The sequence below is a fragment of the Melopsittacus undulatus genome, chromosome 5 (assembly GCF_012275295.1).
Source record: "Melopsittacus undulatus isolate bMelUnd1 chromosome 5, bMelUnd1.mat.Z, whole genome shotgun sequence".
NCBI classification, from domain to species: domain Eukaryota; kingdom Metazoa; phylum Chordata; class Aves; order Psittaciformes; family Psittaculidae; genus Melopsittacus; species Melopsittacus undulatus.
In genome coordinates, this window is record NC_047531.1 from 18,953,925 (window position 1) to 18,974,259 (window position 20,335).

The following is a 20,335-nucleotide window of genomic DNA, read 5'->3' on the forward strand; positions in this document are numbered from 1 at the left end:
AATTATCTACATGATTGAGGAATAACAATAATTTGAGATTAACAATATATACCTTTTTTTGCTCAGTTCTACTGCATTCTTTCCCTACGTTCATTAATTAACTGGCTTTGTGAATAGAATATTAAAAAAAAAGAAAAGAATTAGACAACTTGTTCTTCTACATTTCCTAAGGATTGTTTGGCCTTTAAGAGAAACTAACAGAGTTATAGGCGATTTGGGTGAGGTGTTTTAAAAGAAATAGTAACCTAAATCAGCTCCTCCATTACCAAACATCAAAACATACCATTAACACGAGAACAAATTGCACGTTTCATGCACTACTTATATTTGTAACATTTGTGTTATTTTCCTGTGAACATTTGGTTTCTTTCACATGCACAGCAGGCACAATTTCTTTCACTTCAGAGCTTAGCATACTGTGACAATTACCAACAGAAAGAGTGTAATAGCAACTAGATTTCTTCATTATTATTTTTAGGAAATCATAAGCCATCATAGTTGTTACTCTTCTTAGTCTGGGTTATTTTGCACTGTCCCTAGTATTTCTGCTGGTGTTTCAATCACCCAAACACACACAGGGTGCATACAGCCCTACATGCAATGGCTGGGAAACCAATGGAAGCTCCTTGTGACTGAGTACGTCCCACTTCATGAAGGACCTTCTGAAAAATGGAGGCTCACATTGAATGCTTTCTTAAACAGGTTAAAAAGAAAAAGATGAAACATTTTTTGGATGGAGTAATTCATGATTCTCTGGCAAGATTAATGAATGGAAGAGGAGATAGCAACATTTTTACAAACATATCTCCCAAATGAACTGTACCTACATTTCCTACCCTGGCACTGAGAAGTTGAGGGATGTCTTCTGGGGAGTGTGCATCTTTGTGCCCAACTATTTAATGACTGAATCCCCTCTCAATATTAATAGAAGTAACATTTTACTAAAAATGAGCAAGACTCATCCAAGAATGCCTTCCTTTAGAATCCTTTATTATTTTTATTTTTTATTACCTTTTAACTTTTGTATCCCCTTTACCTTTTATTCTCTCTTTAAAACATTCTGCTGTAGTACCTTCGTTTTTTTCTAACATCTCTTGTCTAGTTATTTTCTTCTTATTTGACTATAAACCAGCACATCTTTTTCCTCTTTGCCAAATACTGAGCCTGGCAATCAAAGGAAATCAAATGCTGAATTCACATGCTCAAAAGAACTTCAAAGGCCTCCCGCAACCTCCTTCTTCCTGAGATCCACCAAGCTCTTTTTCAGGGACCCCAAAGACAGCACTGAGATGTTAGAATAGAGTTGGGGCACAAGGGAACAACGTGGTCATTTAACAAAGTGCAATTATGCACATATTTGCAACTATATTAAAAGAAAGGGTTCGCTGTGTTCCCTTTTAAGTCATTTCCATATATGCAACTCTATAGTAAGGAGGGACAAGAAGAGAATTTAAACCATATCAGTTCAAACTACAGCCACACAAGGCATTTAATTAGCTTCAGTGCAGGTTTGCTATGTTACCATCTCATGACCGAGAGCTCAGTGTAAATTCATCACCCTGTGCTCCTTCCCCTCCACTTCTCACTTCAGTTGTGAGCCCAGGAGATGACCTTGTAATGTGATGACTTACAGCCTCCTTTTGCAGTTGGAATTTGTAACTTCCATAACTGCCGATTTTAGATCCTATTCAGATGGGGCACTCACTGTCAGTGGTGTCACTTCCTGGCCTCGACTGTGTCTTCACAACAAGAGGGAGAATGTGAAGAAGCAATCAGAGTAACCCAGGTAAAATATCCTCCAGAATTTGGAAAATGTTTGCTTGGTCAGGTCCGCAGCCTCCCTGATGTACAGTTTACACTTTTAGTTTACAACTGTAGTACTACCGCCCAGTTCACACTTTGGACTGTGGGGAGTGTGTGTAGAATAGCTGAAAAGTGAAATGGCTGTAAAAACGCAAGGATCCTGACAGCCTGTCTATAACTTGGTAGTCTCTTCAGTCCAAGCCACACCATCCAGTGCATGTGAGAAAGGCAGTGGGGCTCCAGCAACCAGCTTCTCACTTTGTCTTCCCTCCGCTCTGGAGCAGTGCACCCCTGTGTGATCTGACTTGCAATACTCCCCTGAGCCGTGGCAAAGGTATTTTTCAGTCTCATCCATATTGTGAACTTCAGTGTATCCAAGCCAGTGGTAAAAGACTTTGAAATCTCCTTCTCATAGATATTCTATGTAATTTAGAGAGGATTTTCATGTTACTTGAAAATGCCAATGAATTTCTATTTTGTTCAGCAATTTTTACTTTTTTGAGTCTAAAGTACCTCACCAAGGACCCTTTGGGGTCCACAGCACAATATATTAACAAAGGATATTCTGAATTAACTGGATTTGATATGAGATCATTCTTTTGAATGCAAAATTGAGTCTTTTTTTTTTTGTAAAAAACAAGAGCATTTATACAATTCCACAAAAGTCCACACATAACCAAATAAGAAAAAAATCCTGAAAACATCATCTGCATAGAAATGTTGTTACTCACTATTTGTGAATAGGGTGACTATAAAGACAGAAAAATAACAAATTCCAGAAATGTTTTTTTTTTCTTTTATTTAGTATGCATGAGGTTGTTTTTTTTTAAATAACTTATTTAGGTTTGGAAGTATTATATTTTTAAGTACGGAACTGCTGAAAGGATTTCTGGCCACCATACAATATAGCATGTCTGTCATTCTTCTATATTTGTAAGTTTATTTCTTGTAAGGTCATTAATATAAAGATTTTAGTCATTTTTTTGCTATACTTGGAAAATAAGATTGTTTTAGAATCAGATTAAAAAAAGATGAGAACACAAACTTGTGAGAGAAGAAAGGATATTTATGGACAGTGATAATGACAGTATTTAGTAACTTCTTCCTTGCTTTTTAAAAGACATTCTACTATGATACTCTAATAAAAATATCCTAACAGCTGGATCTTGCTTTTATGTATAAAAGAGCTCCAACAAATACCCTTTCCATTTTTCTTTTATACCACACAAACATTGCATAAGTAATGGTAAATCAGAAACTTAGCAAACAAGGGATTAAAAAGCAAGATTGAGACCTGAAGTCAGAAATCAATAGCTAATGGATATTTGAGTACAATGTTTCTACTTGTTGCTTATCCTGTGCATTTGAACAATTTAGCCAAATGATGGAAAGACCTCTACGAAAGAGTATCTAAGTTACAATGCTTACTCTTCTACAACTGAAAAAGTGCATTGAGAATAACCTTTCTAAGCTTTGCTTTGAGACTTACTCATTGCTTGAGGGAAATGAAATACCCTCTGAGGTTTGTAGAAGCTGTTTAAATACTCAGTGTAAAGCTATAATGAATCTCTGTAGGAAAGCAGAATGTCAACAATAAAAAAATGTGAGCTAACAAACTCCCAATTTTTTTTTTATTATTATGAGCACTAGGAAAAAAAATGAATTAAAAGGCTTGTACTTACAGGAACGTCAACGTATTTTGCAGCTGCTTTCACCTTTAGAAAATTAAAAATAAAACACAGTAAGTGTTTTATTATGCAGTAAGTGCAGAATTATGCACAGAAAGAAAACCAGAACTGTTGTGAATCCAAACACTTACAGTGAATGAAACTAATGATGAGAAGAAAGTGCCCTCATCATATCTTGACAACTTGGACAGCACACCTTCTAACACTGACACAACCTGGGGGAAAAGCACAGAGTGAAATCTAAATGCACAATATGAGAAGAAAATATTTAGAATGAGAATGTGAGTTTTTCTTCCTCATATTATCATTGTTCAGCAGAGCAATGCAAACTGTAAACTTGATCACTTTCTCCATCTCACAAAGTGGTGAAATCAAGGATAACATTCTTTTTGCAGCTTCACCTATTGATCGGACTGATGGAAATCATTGAACCACTGCAGAAATAGAAACCCAACCCCAAAATTCTCCTGAGGTGGGGTTGATACTCAACATCAATTTGCTGCCTCTAGAACATGCGGTTAAACATAGGAGTGTGTGTACCCAGCATGTATTTTGGGTAGAAAACATATGTTATTTTCTAGGACCTAAGTTTCTAAGATCACAGCTTCAAAGATGATGGAGCACAAATGTTAAAGGTGGTGATCTCAATATCACATTTCTCTGATCTTTGCTATTGAATAGAAACCCAGCTCTGATTTCACCCAACAGTATAATAACACTAGAGTTTTCTGTCAACACCATGTGTTGTTGAACTACTACAATGCGGCCAAGAAGGGGCAAGAAAACGTACGCCCCAGTCTCTGGTATGGTGAGGTTTCTCTCCCCTGTACTCTCACCTGTGATTCTCTGGGTAAAGTAAGCCCTCGGCAACTGATATGAGAAGTTTTTTTTTTTTTTTGCCAAAATGTATTTCTGACAAAAAAACCCACCTTATCAACTGCACTAAGTATAGCCTTAATGTTAAAACTCCCCCAAATCAGCCTGAAAGCAAACAAATGCCCTTCTCATGTCCCTCTGATGTTACGCTGCTCAAGTAATTAGTGGTATATAACATAAAATATGTCAGCCATAGTGTTCATGCACATTTGTTTTACACATATGAATTGCTTTCCATTTTATGTAAAGATTGTTTTAAAAGTCATCCCTTGTTCCCAACACAGTCATTCCCACAACTACCGTATCATTTTATGAGTGTGAGGACAGAACAAAATTCCATCTGGCATGCTGTTAATGGGCACTGTAACAGTGTCACAACAGTGTCACCTCCAGAGGAACTGAGATCATCACTTTACAATAAGCCATGCTCTTAACAGTTCAAGGAGCAGGAGCAAGTGCAAACTGACATTTGTCATTTATCAATCTAACCTGTCATATTTACAGTGATTAATTAAGACACAAGTACATAGGCACCAATCAAGGAATAAAACCATATCATGAGAGAGTGGCAGCTGTTTCTGCAGCCCATGCACAGTATAATTACAGTCCTTCTATTAGACCGAATACTAGCTTTCTGCTTTGCTGTTGCATGTCTGTGAGATGCTGCTGATCATACTTTAAACTCATTTTATCTGACTGGCAAGGATTTTTTCTGCAGAACGGTGTTGAATCTAATTGTGCGAAGGTCTGCTATGGAAATGGCTGATCTCACAAACAACATGGTGTCTACAGTGCCAACAAATAGTTCCATACAAGTGGGATGCAAAAGAACAGAGAGCAAAACATTGCAATGTCAAGGATGCCAATTTAAACAAAGCTGAAAACTTGTTTTCTGAGATCTGAGTGTACTGAGAAGTGAAGCTCTAAAAGCATTTCTGCGTATACCTCACAGTCTCTGAATTGGTTACCCTGAGACACACTGTGCTTTGTTTTGCTGTTTTGTGCTATTCCTCTGATTTGATAAATGCTTTAGCTTGGTAAGTCTTGTTTGCAAAATACACAGTATAGTCTTTACCAAGTAAAATCTTACTGAAGTGAAAGTGCTCTTTTCATTTTCATAGATGACTTGCAGCTAAAAAGAATGATTGAAACACATTCCACTGGAACACAAAAGAAATAACACAGAGGCAAAGGCTAAAACATAATGAAAATATATTAGATGAAAAAATGACCACACATGAATATCATGCACACTCGTGTGCATTTTTCCTGGCCAAAACCAAGAATGAAACATCAGCCTTCCTCTGTACCCTCAGAGGCTTTCAGCCTTGAAACAGAAGCAATAAGGATGTCACTGGCATTTCACATCTCAGGTGAGGACTGGCTAGTTAAGCTTCTAATGATCAGCCAATCACACAGAATATTTGCTTCATATTTCAAGATTTCAGCCTCTGGTAATAGTATATGTAAGAACTAATGAGGAAAATCCCTCTGTATTGACAGCAGTTTTCTTTAAATTTCTTGCATATATATGCAGGAGAAATACTATTTTCTCCCTTCTTCTATAATCTCAGATATTAAGAAAGATAATTAGATGGTTCGCTTTTATTAAATTCAATTTTTTTCCTCTTCAATACATTAAAATCAGAATTTGAAAGGTTAGTTTGAAGTGATGACAGGTGGCATGTAAAACGCAGAACTATCAAGTTGAACCATTTGTAGTTATTTTTACATCAAAAATTCCCTTTAGAGAAAAAATGTGTCATTTCTACACATTTATCAGTAAGTGGACACGTTTTGCTTAAACTTCTACAGTGATTCTACAAAGCCTTCCTCTTCAACTCCTGTGCAAGCATGGTGGGTGTCAATCCAAAAGGAGATCCTACTCCCCCACCCCCTGCCAGCAAGCTGTGACAAGTGAAAACGAAGGCATGATGAAAATGTGACCAGAGTTGCATTTTTGTCACTAATGCACAAATTGTGAAAGTATGGCTTATTTCTCCTAGTTGAAAATCAGATATTTCTGGGTAGTTTGCAATGCATAGATAACAAAACTTCTTATGAAATCTTTTTTTTTTTGTGTCATTGTTTGCTGTGTCCCTCAAACTACTACGGACTGAAAGCTTTTCTTTTATATCAAGCACTTAAGACTTTTACTGGAATAGAAGCGCTACAGTAACACAAGACATTGTTTAAGTTTTCTTCACTTATTCTCCAAGTGCCTATATCATATCAAATCTTTTTAACCTACAAAGTCAATTTCAAGAAATAATGACTGACAAAATCTCATTACAAAGTTATACCAACACTTTGGATGTTGTCCACCTCTAAATACAAAATTTAAATACTACTTTGATATAGGAAGAAGGTTTTCATGTGAAAAGTTAAACAAAAAATACGCTATTACTTACACTAATATTGATATATTAAAATCTACCAGTTCTACTAGCTGCTAGCAGTTCTTATAGATCACAAAAATACAGAAGACAAACTTACTTGATATTCTGTGCAGGTTGCACAGAAACTGTTTACCTAATGAGTTGTAAAAATTAATTTTGTAAATTCAATATTGTTTGCATAACTCTTATTTACAAATTATGCTGTTTCCCCCATAACCTTGTTGTGTATAGGAAATTTGTAATATTGAAAGACATTTCAGAAGTTCAATAATTAGAGTTATATTTTCTGCTTCATTAGAAATTAAAATCTAAATGGGTTTACCTTTGAAACAAGAAGTGAAATAATTTCTTTAACAGTTTCTTCAACCAAGTCATCTATTTTTGAATGATATTGTTGCTGTATTTGAAAAGAGAAAGAAGCATTAGCATGTATCTGAACACACACTTTTGTCATAAGTCATAAATGATGCAAAGCTGATAACCCTGCCAGATCAGATTTACTTAAAATTATCATTTTGAACATCAGAAGAACAAGCCCTTGAAAATGATCCACCCAATCAAGACTTCCTTACATTCTGTGTTGAAAATTTTCCCATGTACACTGTTGAGTTAAGCAGCTAATGGGGTTATTATTTAGATGAATTGAGTTCTTATTCTTATTCAGGAGAAGGAATGTGAAGGATACTTTTTGTCTTCTCCTATATAATTAAGGTGGCCATGTATTTTTTTCTAAAGGGTTGGTTTAGCTGGAGAAGCAAAAAGACTAGAATAAGATTTAATTAATACAGCATTTCATGTCTGACAACTCTCATTCATAAGTTATTTTAAATGTCCTCTAGAAATAAAATGAGCTCCAATTGTTCATCCTAAAAGAGCCTTTCTGTTAGCACAGTGAGCTGCAGTTTATACAAATCTTACAATATGCTCAAGCAAGGGCAAAATTAAAATTTCATCAACAAAGCAGAATAGATGGTAACAAATTAATAGGCCATAAAAGGCATAATAAACCAGGCTTCATTCTCCATAGGCTTTTCTTTAGCTTTTTCATAAAGAAGGTGTCTTTAAGTAAATGCTTTTAAAATAAATCTGAAAGACTTTAGATAATACTACAGAGTTCCCTACTGAAATTAACAGGAACTAGGAATCCCATTCCGTCAAGGAGACACATCAATTTAAACAGTAATTCTTCCTTTAGAAGCATTTATCTGACAGCAAAGATTGTCCCCAGTAGCCACTTCACAGAAAATGTGACTTGTAAAGACTAACCCTACCTTCATAGTTCAAGGCTACTTGGAACAGCTGACAGGATAATGCTTGGAGTAAAAGTACTGAGGTCAGTATAAACATTAGCCTAACTTAGCAGCTGTCAGCTTAATAGTTTTCAGAGCTTTAAGTTTTTAGAGGATATTTTTCGTATGGCCCAGAGTTGCCATACAACCAAAACATTAAAGTTGATCTGCCTATTATATTTAGGAATGATTTTATAAACGGTGTACCTACTGAACCTGTGTTTAAATAAAGAGAGAATAAAACTGTGAAATGTGTTTGCCCACTCAAACGTGTCTGCTACAGATACCAACATCAAGTGTGTTAATTTTTTCATTTTAATTTCTTTTAAAGTTTAAAAAACACTTGAAAAATGTGAATACACATCTCAGATAAGCAGCAGCAAACATCCTGGAACAGTGAAAGAGTGTATGTGAAATACATAAAAGAAACTTTCCACAATTTCAGATATATTTTATTCTAACCGTATTAATGTCTTGGCCAATATAATATGCTCTTGATCTACTAAGGACTTAAATCACTCCAAATTACCTGTGACATCTCTTGCTCACACACTCTTCAGAAGGCAACAGTATCTTACTCTAAAAACAGTAAGTAATCTTTCTCCTACAGATGCATGTTGACACTATGCATATTTCTATGATACATCAGAAATCACAGCTGTCCCTCCAGTAGGTGTCTGCAACTTCACCTCCACAGCACATTAAATGAATGGATCTATGTATACTCTCAGTTCCTTTTTTTTCCTCCCTCATCACAAGGCAAATATAATTTTGTAGGAATTGAATATAATCAGTAACTTCACAGTATGACCAAGAAAAACTAAATCAAATTATTCAAAAATCACAAGCTAACAAAATTATGACATTTAATTATAAATAATGTTTTAATTTTTTAAATCTGTTTTTTTTCTCAAGATTTATTTTGCAGACTGTGAGATCATAATTTTTTTAACCCAATCCTCAGCTCATGAACTCCACTAGGACAGCCACACCCAACAAAACTTCAGATCCTCAGGGAAGATTATTTGACTCCAGAAGACACATTTTGAGAAGATGGCAAATACAGTAGAATTAATGGTAAAATTGTATGAGCTGACAAGGTTGTATGCACAATCACTTGCAGGTGAAATAAGCACTCCTGTTTTTCTCCTTGCTTGGTGAAACCAGACAAATGTCCACCTCTTTTCCAAACACATGGATAGCTTCTTTTAGGTTTTAAGATGACATCCAGAAGGCAAGGAGGGGAGCCCTCCTGAATGGCAGATTTCTTATCAACTCTTTATGAGAGTGCACCTAACTGGAAGACATTTAGGAGCATGGTGAGGAGGGCACAAAGTAACATAGGAAAACCTGGGGATTCTAATTTAAACTTTAAATTCAGGGTACTATTGCTAGCCATGACCAGAATTTCCTAATTACATGATAAGTAAGAATTCCCTGCTATCTGACAACACAGGGTGAAAACTTCCACATCTGACTACTTCAACAAGGTATAAAACCGATCATAGCTCTGTAGAGGGAATGGAAGGAGCATGCTGTATTCAAGATGTTTGAATTTAACCATCTCACTAACTAACACCTTCCATCACTTTGAGATTAAGTTCTAGAAATTGTCAGATGGATATTCAGTGTTGAGTTTTAGGTGAACAAACGTGTCTTTTAAAAAATGTTAACTTAGGCCTTATGGAATGCTTTTTTTGACTGGCAGAAAAGACCATTTTTGACACTAAAATGAAGATGAGGGAGGTTGAGGGAAAGAAAGTCAGTATGGGAAAGTTTTCAAGATCAAGTGGTTAAGCAGGAGTTACTGGAATTGCCAGAGCTGCTATAGAGCCAGAGATGCAAACATTTATGCTGTATGATCTGACTGCTTTGATACATGGCCAGATTCCAGCAGTATCTCACCCAATAAAAACTGAAGCATTTTAAGCAACCATGATATCAGCTACAAGCAAGCGAAAAGCCTATTTTTTCTTAACCTTCAAAAAAATCCTTAGAAATGGAAGAAAGTGATAGACAAGAATTGAAGTTTTATGTGAAAGAAGGAAGTTTCCATATTATCTGATATTTTTAATATGTGAAGAATTTGAGATTCATTTGGTTTATTAGATGAATTTGGATGAAGATTAATTTGGGAACTTTGAAAAAAGTATGTATTTCATCCCAGATGTGCTAAATTCTCAAATGAATCACTGGATTCAGAGTAATGGTCAGACCTAGCAGGGAACAAAGGCTATATTTCTGTTTTGGTGTTGTGAAGAGTGTATGATGGAGTTTGAAAGTCCAGAGAATGGGAGGATTTCAGAAGAGAATCTGGTGAAGATCTGCAGTCCAAAAGGTTACTGAACTTTGGCTTTTATAGTAATGCTACAAAATGCTGAACTTCTGCTTTGAGGGGACTGGCTAACAGTGCAGGAGGCACTACCAAGTCCAGGCAAGAGGAATGGCATGATTGGAGGAATAAGGCTATACCATCTGTCTGCAGTCTTTATGGAGGTACTGGCATTGCGTGTCCACAAAGTAGGGTGTGCATGGGTGTGTTTGCAGGTTACTGCTTGGACATTAAGTATAAGATGGCAGCATCAGCCGCAGGCAGAGCTGCTAGTTGTGGTTTACTTCTGATGAGCCCAAAACAAATTCTTTTGCCTCAATGGGGGGTGAAAGGGTCCAAAACTTTGTGATCCAGTAAGACAGGACACTGGGTCTGAAAAGCACAGAAGAGAATTCATCCAGACCCTTCCTAGAGAATGAACAAGGAAAGAAGAACTGAGAAGCTGATGATCCGTCTGTAGCAAGGGTAGGCAGTAAAATAATTCTGAGGGCTCAGCTTACAAATTAACATGAAAACCAGTATTACCATTTAAAATAAAAAGTAGCTGTTAACAATAAAAGAAAAAAAGTAGGTTAAAAAACAACAACAAAAAGACACTTACCCATTGACTAGCAAACTGGTTCATGTCACGGAAAATCAAAAGGAAAAATAAAGATGACAGGGTAGAACAGGAAAATGATGAATGTCTCATAGAATTAAAAAAAAAAGAAAAAGACAATTACATTGAATACACTAACTTAGAAAGCTGAGGCAATAAAATGAAGAGCACAGTAAAGAAATGGAAAAATCAACAGAAACGATGTGGCCAAATAATGTAAACATGAAACGGACTAAAGCTGACATAATTTTTGCTGCCAGATTCTGACTAATGTTTTTACCCTCTATCCAAAACCAAATGAAACAAAATTACACTGCTAATGCAGTAGCACAGCAAGAACAGTTTTAATTTTATGCTGGTGGTCTCAGCATATGTAGTATGCCTTTTTCACTTCACAGATTATTCCTGCCGGGAGCGACAATATGGGAAGGACAGTAGTCGGTGAAGTCTATATACCCTTCAAAAGCTCCACTCCATCGACAGTCCTGGCAGCAGACTACTGCCAAAATGGTCCCTGTCCTTGGAAACCAAATAAAGAGATCTCATTAAATTACCTGATTATTTCTTTCCTCTGTTTTCAGCATGTACACAGGCATGAATGCTGGACATATGAGCCACTGAAAAACAAACCCTCTTTGCTTACAACCTGGCTGCAAAGGACAATATTTTGGCTCTGTTTTACTATTACAAGAGTCCTGAAAATGGCTATTTCTCAGCTGCAACCCAAGAAAAAATCCCAGAGGGGTTGTGAGTCAAGAAATTATCTGAATGTTCAAGACTCACAGGTCAAAGCAAATAAATTACAGAAGCATCTGAAGATGAAGGGTTGTGTCTTGTGTGATGCTTCTAGGGAGCTGTCTATGCATACTCTTGTACAAGCAGAGCTGTGTAACACATTTCAGTTAGTTTGAAATTAATCTATAAAGTACTGTCTGCAGTGTGAGGTGTTTCATATTAACCAAACACAAGAATTAAACATACAAAATTCCACTTACCTCTTGCCCCCCATCCAGTATGCAAAGTTTAGTTGTCTGTTTTTTGGCATCAACTAAGACATTAAACATCGTACACAGAGAAGAAGGGATCCGCAAGTCTGTTGTTTTGTTCATCTTTTGCAGCTTGAGTTCAAATGCAATTCTTGTCCTGTTTATTAAAACACAATCCATTATATCAGTTTCTCTGATAATTCTGACCAATGAGCGTACAAACTTATGAAACTTACTAAACATGTTGGCTTACAATGTACACATACATGAGAATATCTTAGAAAATTCAGCACATGCAGAATATCCACCCATTCAACAAACAATTGCATTGGTGGCAATCTCAAGGATTCACTGCTTCAGCTAATTCAGCTGAATAATAAAAGTAGTATGTTCTTGCCTACTATATAACAATATTCTTCCTTGTATGATGACTCAGAACAATTTAAAGCAGTGAAAATACCCCACGTCTTCCAACCTATGCTAAAATTAAGTTTACCATAACAAATAGTTGCTTCTATGAAATATAATGAAAAGATACTCTTCTGTTTTTAATACAAAAGAGAATTTTAGTAAAGAAAAAGAGTTTATTATAAAGAAAATATTAATATGTAATTGAAAAGTAAAAGGTATAAAGAGTTACATAATACAAAACCCCTCTTCTCACACAGGTGTAAATAAGGAACAATGCCACTGAAATAAATAATAATAGATCAGAATACATAAATATAAAAGTAATGTTTTATTTCCACCCTTATTATTAAATGTGGGTACCAGAAACTGACAAAATGTTTTAATGATATAAGAAAAAAGCATCCCACTTCCATCTTAATAAGTCTTATAGAATATGTTAGTATAACAATAAGAGTTACAATAGAATAGTTCCATCATTCTTTTCTGAATTGCTACTGTCCAATATAATCCACTCTGTGGATATAATGTACTTTCTTTTCTACCTGACATACAGTACGTTTGACCATACTAAAACACAGTGTATAAACACTAGTATGTTATGCATTAACTCCAAAATATTAATACATTTTATGTATGTATGTGGAGATCTCATAGCAGCCTTCGAGTATCTGAAGGGGGGTTCTGAGGATGCTGGGGATGGACTCTTCATCAGGGACTGTAGTGATAGGACAAGGGTTAATGGGTTAAAACTTAAACAGGGGAAGTTTAGATTGGATATAAGGAAGAAGTTCTCTACTGTAAGGGTGATGAGGCACTGTAACGGGTTGCCCAGGGACGTTTTCAATGCTCCATCCCTGGCAGTGTTCAAGGCCAGGTTGGACAGAGCTTTGGGCAACATATTTTAGTGTGAGGTGTCCCTGTCCACGGCAGGGGGGTGGAACTTGATGATCTTAAGGTACTTTCCAACCCTAACTATTCTATGATTCTATATTTCTTAGAGACACTACCCTAAAATAGTGACAAATTAAGTAGTATTATTAACTGAATATAAATAATAAGATAGTAACGGAGAAAGGAAATGTACAAAATGGAAAAGGATTTCTTCTAGCAGATTTCTGAGATTTGTTAGTATTTGCCACAAATATAGAATAGAAAAGACATTTGGTTTATTCACTTTCAGTGGTCTATTCACAATGTGCAGAAATTCTTCTTGGTATTTCCCAGATGTTGCCAAATTGCTGATTGGCAGATGCTGGGAAACACATACATGTCATGATCTCTTTATGGTTGCTCTGATTCCCATGTCAGGATTCTGTTATAGGTGTCCTTCTGTGAGCCAGTATGGCTATTCCTATGTTAATTTTCAAATGTCTCCAAATTTTTAATTTATCATTTCAACTGTACCTTTTAACGCAGGCTTCTATCATGTCAGTGGCCATGAGTTTAAGTCTTTGCTCTAAATGACTGGCAAATTCTGGTTCTGGCCAGTGAAGATCAAAAACAAACATCTGTAGAGCATCCAGTTTCCAGAAAAGGTCTTCTGATGTAGCTGAGCCATTGCTATAAGAAGCAAAACAAAAGAAAACCCCCAAGAAAAGGAAGATAAATGTATAGGTGTCTATCCCAGTTGACATAGAATTATCTAAGATACTAAGATTTCCTATCACACCATCTTCCTCCTTCACTTCATTGTATCTCATAGCACAGTTACTCTTATTTGATTGTGAAAATAGTAATGGAAAATTTTAAATAATTCCCACTAGGATGAAAAAGTGAAGTTTTCTCATCTGTTAGCTGAGAAACATGACAGACTAGGGAGGTAAATGGGATGCTGAGAACACAGAAAATAAAGTAGATCAAATTTCATATCAAGACAGGAAAAATACAGGGTAGAGGAATTATTAATTAGCAAGGACCTTCTCAAAACAGTAAAGATTTTGTATATACATTATTTTGCCTTCATAACTCTGGCAGATAAGTCTACCAAAGAAATGAGGATGCTAATAGAAAAAGGAGAACAGAAACTATTCAAAGAAATCTGTGCACAAACAAAATGGGGGATTAATGTGGCTCTGTCATCTCAGATTGTCCATGTAAAGTTCTTCTTTCACCCTGAATCAATTGCTAAATTTAAAAATATTTGCTTGTGATAAGATAGAGCAATTTAAGGCTAATTTTAGCAGTAGCCACATTTACACTTCAACTGTCACCATGTTTTCATGATGCGTTGCATTGCAATTCCTGGGTTATTGGTTGTGCTGCACAGCATGGCATTCCAGGTTATTAGTGACACAAGCAACCAAAACTCAGCCTGGTGGTCCCAGTTCAGATCAGACTAGTTGAAATATGTCACTAGGGACATTCCTTTTCTTTTGCCTCATGACAAAACAACATAATTATCAAAGTGTTAAGTGACTCTTATGGAAGAAGCCAGTGTGTGTTGAGTGTGCTCAGGACAGATCAGGATCTGATTAAAAAGAAAGAAACAAACTAAAAATACAAAAGGCTGTTAATACCTGACCACCTAATGCACCCCTCAGACAGCAGCCCCACCACTGGTTTACACCAGGTTAGCTGAGCCAGCAGGTAGTGAAGCAAAGCACACAGCTAATGTTCAGGGCTCTGAAGAGGCAGAACAGATGCAGCAGCAGTACTGCTTTGGTCTCACAGCACCCCACGAGCTTCCAAACCCACCCAACTGCCCCCTTTCCCTGCTGCCTTAACGCTGACCCCAGCCATCACTGTCTTCTGCAATGCTGTGTGAATGCTGAAAGCAGCTGCCAAGCCAGGCGAAGGGACAGTCAGCAAGGTCTGGGCAGTGGGTGATGAGCTGGGAGCTGGGGTGCCTGCCTAAGGAAAAGGCTGGCTCCAGGTGACTGACCCTGAATTTGGCTTTGGTTTTAAATGGTGCAAGTTTTCATATCTTCATCATGCATAGCAGGAAATTTCAGTTTTAGACAGGCATTTTTGATACCATGCATATTTTCCACTCTTATTTTATGTATAATTTTTAATTTTACATTTTACTGTGCTCCTGAAAGAAAACACCAGCAACAGGAAAATGTCCCATGGGACTGCTGAGCTTACAACTTGCACAGGGACATTACTTGTTAAGGCTGGACCTGAACAGGGACCACTTTTATACACCACCAAATTTAATTAAGAAATAAAAAAAACAAACCACCAAAACTTCTCAGAAATTTTCTAATACTGTTAGACTGTTTCTTAAGTTATATAATAAGCAAATACTGAAGATTTCATGACATCTGCTGTGTACACTGGCAGTGAGTGACATTGCAGATGCTACGTTATGCATGTTATTTGATTCAAAAGTGACTAAGTCAATCTTTGAGAGGACTGGTGTAAAAGAAAGCAACATACAGGGACAGAAACAGGGACAATCTCAGTACATATATATATATTGCAGTTGATAAGAGCACAGAAAACCGTATGTTCTCAAGAAACAGAACTACCATTTTTCCATCATCAGATCATACAATTTAACCATAGTTTTGTTCTTCCATATTTTTTCTTTTTTTGCCTAATGGAATTCCAAATGAAATTCTTTAGGACTCAGGAGGACTAATGTGCTCTCAGTAACATCAGTGTATTCTTATGCATGTTCACTCCCTGGTAGCCACTTAATTTGGTTTCATTAGACTACCAAATAAAGTTTCACAATTATAATAAATGTAATAATAGACACAAGTTCATGAAACACTAATTCATTCTGTGAGAAACATTCATTCATTCTCTTTTCATATTATTTTGAGCACCCATTCTTAATTTTTTTATTCAGCATTGTTCAATGACAATTGAATTTGACTGGCATATTATACTAATAAGATGGGGAAGGAAAATAAGTGCTACAACAAAAACTAATTGATCCTATTTCACACATCCAAACACAAATATCTAACTCATTTGTTAAATGCTGCATAAAACTATGCTTTCAATCACCTTGTCATTTCTGTTTGTACCAGATACTTGTTTTATTTGATTTTTAGGATTTTTTAATCAGCACATACCTTGATACTCTGAAATGGTTAGACAGTCTGAAGATTTGCACAGTCCACCAATTTGCTTTCCCTACTAGGTGCTGGAAATGACACTCCAGGGTTTATACTACATAAAGTGTAACATGAAGAAGAGCTAAACTCAGTTTTTACCTCCTTCTGGCAGCAGAAGGAATTCCTGAGTTCAAATAAAACCACCAGCATTTGAACTACATTCATAATTCCAGAACCATTTTTTTTGGTGAAAGGACAAGACACATTATTGGCTACTGAAAAGTTTTTACTTGGACATGTATGGTAAAACTACTTCAGTTTAATGAATTGAATAATATAGCTCTACCAGGAAATGGAACTGGTACTCTTTAAAAACTGTATTCTATATACTTATCTATATTTTTAGAATTGAGCTCAAATTCCACTGTTTTGCTGGTCAAAACTTATGCCTTCAGCAGTAGCTCCTTGTGCAAAAGGTAATATCTAGTTGTCCTCTCTTTTTAATCAGGTCATGGCAGTTAGAGAATGTTTACAATGATTAAAAGAGGAAAATATTATGCCCATCCTAATTATTTTTTTAATGGCAATTTAACTTTGTATTTGGTCAGACTCTGACTGGGAGAATGGACCAGGTAGCTCCAGAGGTTTGTTTTAACCTGCATTATTTTATAGCCAAATGCCTTGCATCATACTGAATACAGCAAAAATATAGTCCAAGATGTAATGTTTCTCCAAGACCCTGGAGAAAAACCTAGGAGCTGCATATAGCCTGCTAAGCTATTCACTTATCCACGGACAGCTGAGTGAGACAGCTCCTCCCTCGGCTTGCCAGCTACCTAAGCAGTAGCAATTAGTCAAACAATCCACTAATAAAGCACTCTGGCTGTGAGATCAGCACAAACACAACTCCAGAGAACATACTTAATATATCAGTTCTTGCCTAGATGTGAAACTCCATAGGGTAGCTTGGGATATGAAAAACAAAGGAGTAATATTAAATATCTAAGGACATTCTCAATCAGCCACAAGATGCAAAACCAGCTGGCTTTCATTCTTGTGGAATTTACTAAGAGCAATGATGCTGACTTTATAAATTACAGCAACTATATATTTTTTAAGGTCATTACTGAGTTACAACCCTTCAGTGTTTTGTGAGGAGGGTTTACAAAACAGGGCACCAGCTCTATGTTCTTTGTGAGCCCCCAACTTGTGAGCTCCAGTTCTGTTTCCGTTATGCTGCCTCAAGATGCGTATTCACGTCTCAGAAAGTCAACTGAGAATTTGTTCAACAGAAGAGTATTTCCAGTAATTATGGTCAACAGCTCTTAGTCCACCTCTCTATTTTCCACCACCAGATGAGGGGGAAGGATAGAGCAGAACTTTGGCAACTAACAGCTATGTATGGTCCCTCAAAGATAACAGGGACAGACTTCTGTCATAGTTCCTCTACTTAGTTCAAGGGTGAGGCAAACTGAGCATCAAACAATCAAAACATGTTTCTTGAGCCTTCTTCCTACATGTTAGTATTTTAGGAAAAAAAGAAATTTGGCCCACAGTATACGTGTCTTTCAGAATGCTAAACAGAAACTAGCTGTGCTCAAATCTCCTTATTCTAAAGAAAGCAGGTCAACTAAATTTCACTGTTCTATCAGTACTATGGCTACACTTTTAAATATGCACCCTTAAAAAACACCATGGCCTCCTACCACTTTACTGGATAAAACACTGTCACAGCAACATATGTGGTACTACGGATGAAACCCCCACAAGACAGTGCTGAAACATGGCTTCCTGACACACTCAGCATGCATGAACACAAAAAATGGTCCAGAACGAAAGCTCAGACACATTCAAGCCAGACCCTTTCACTGTCACTGCTCCAGCCTGTCCCTCTTGTCACTTATGATAGTTGAGCTATAGCAGGAAGAATAGAGCTAAGACATTTCCCTTTACGTTGCCTGTTCTGGTTGGAAGACAATAAAGGACTGTTCTCCTGTAAGCATGTATCTCATTTCATGTTTCCCCAGCCTGATGTTTTAGACTGGCACCAGATAGCAACAGACAGCCTCGGGTCTGTGTCTGAAATACTTTTGGCCAGTGGATCTATGTCATGGCTGCACTGAAAATAATGCTACTACATAAATTAAACCATAAACAATTAAAATCACTCAAGAATCAAACTTAAAAGCCAGGTCCAGAAGAGGCAGAGAAATTAAAATTAAAATACAACATGGAAAAAAAATACCAATTTAAAGTATTACATCTGAATTAATGAACAAGTAAGGAAAAGCCCATCCTCATTCTGGCTGATTAAAAGCTGTTACAGAATATTCAAACTTTTTTTTGTCTTTAAGGATATTGTCTTCAGCCAAATAGAAAAGTAATGCACACTGCTCTGCATGTCTAGCAATGTGTCCTCTGAGTTGTCCTCTCCAGAGACCAATCAAGAAAATCAGACTACTGCTCATAATATTGTCCCCTTTTCATATGTCCCTTTCCAGTGCCCAATAAGAAAAGATTAAGCCAAAACAGTTGAAAATGAGGTAATGATCTTGCTAAGTGCTGTTATAAGCAGCATGTATTTACTGCTCAAAAACATGCGATGAAAGGGAAAAAGAAATTACGGAATTAAAAAATATAAACAATCTTCTCTAGTAATATTCAAGAGAATTTTCACAACATTTAATTGAAAGAAGGGAAAATCTATTTTCATCAATAAAGAACACAAAGAATTGCCTAAGTATGAATATATTTTCACCTCTTTCTCTTCAGCAAAAGGTCTTAGGTAGGCATGTAGCAGCTCTGTTAAATATGAATAGATTTAAATATGAACGTAAGAGCATGAACATGAACATTAGTAAAGTTTGGAGAATATGGAATCTCTTTTTGTCGCAGACAAAATAGACACAGTCTTGGCATTATGGATAAACATTTAATTGCAACTCATTTGGCTCACAGACTGCTTTTTTCTCATTCTTTTTGCCTGTGGATTCTTCACCAGGCAAACCTAGCATTATTATACTGAACAAAAAGTACCCAAAGTACCAAAGCCAAGGATTAAGAGGAATTTTGTCAAATTTTAGGGGAATTACCAGCAGAACAACAATCATAATGCTCAAGAGATAAGTGCCAGAAGTCTGGGAGAACACAAATTATCAACTGCCTTTCTACAAGGAGTCACATGGGAAAGATGAGGGGTAATGGGTGCAAGTTACTCCTGGGTAGATTCCAAGAGGAAAATTTTTCCCAGTGAGAACAATCAGCCATTGGAATAATCTTCCCAGGTAAGTGATGGATTCCCTAATACTGGACACATTGAAGATTCAGCTGAACAGGGTACTGGGCCATGTTGTGTAGACTGTTTTTGCTAAAAAAGATTGGACCAGATGACCCGAGGTCTCTTCCAACCTTGTATTTTGTGATTTTATGAACTCTTGCAGTAATGGATCTGAGTCCTTGCTAGGAGTCTTTCACTCCATCATAACACTTGAGAAGACAATACTTGAAATCATATCAAGCTTTACATCTTGAACGTGTGTTTTTTCATATTCATCCTTTCCTAATGGAACTTTAGCTAAAATAAGTTTCTTGTTGAGCCTTTCTCTAATGCATATGAATGCGTTGTCACACAAAAATCTTACCCGTAACTATGGGAATATTGCCACAGAACAGGGCATGTCTGTTCTATTTATTATATCTTTTTTTAAAGAAAAGAGCACTGAAATGTTGGGAGGAGAAATCAGAAAGAAACACTTAGTTTTCAAATAGACAAAGAAATGGATGTACTTCTGTTCTGGGTACTTTTACTATTTTCCTGTAACAAGGATATTTAATCTAATGGCAATATTTGCTATCAGTGATTTTCAGAACCAATATATGGTAAGTTAACTAAACCCATGTGAAAATATGGGCTGCCTCACTTTACAAATTCACAATCTAAAAT

At 36.4% G+C, this 20,335-nt stretch overlaps 1 protein-coding gene across 15 annotated transcripts in view; it reads right to left on the reverse strand.

Annotated features, from left to right (window-relative positions):
* Window positions 1-20,335, reverse strand: part of CADPS2 (calcium dependent secretion activator 2) — a 306,360-nt gene that overhangs the window by 29,390 nt on the left and 256,635 nt on the right. For 12 of the 15 annotated variants that reach the window (XM_031046299.2, XM_005146086.3, XM_005146084.3 and 9 more), the window contains 5 exons: window positions 13,787-13,942; window positions 11,981-12,128; window positions 7,089-7,163; window positions 3,623-3,706; window positions 3,486-3,518 (listed from right to left, as the gene is read on the reverse strand). In XM_031046299.2, the coding sequence (XP_030902159.1) occupies window positions 3,486-3,518; window positions 3,623-3,706; window positions 7,089-7,163; window positions 11,981-12,128; window positions 13,787-13,942 (496 nt within the window). Of the gene's footprint in view, window positions 1-3,485; window positions 3,519-3,622; window positions 3,707-7,088; window positions 7,164-10,988; window positions 11,004-11,980; window positions 12,129-13,786; window positions 13,943-20,335 lie in introns of all 15 variants that reach the window. The other 3 variants (XM_005146087.3, XM_031046295.2, XM_031046290.2) reach the window with 1 other exon arrangement.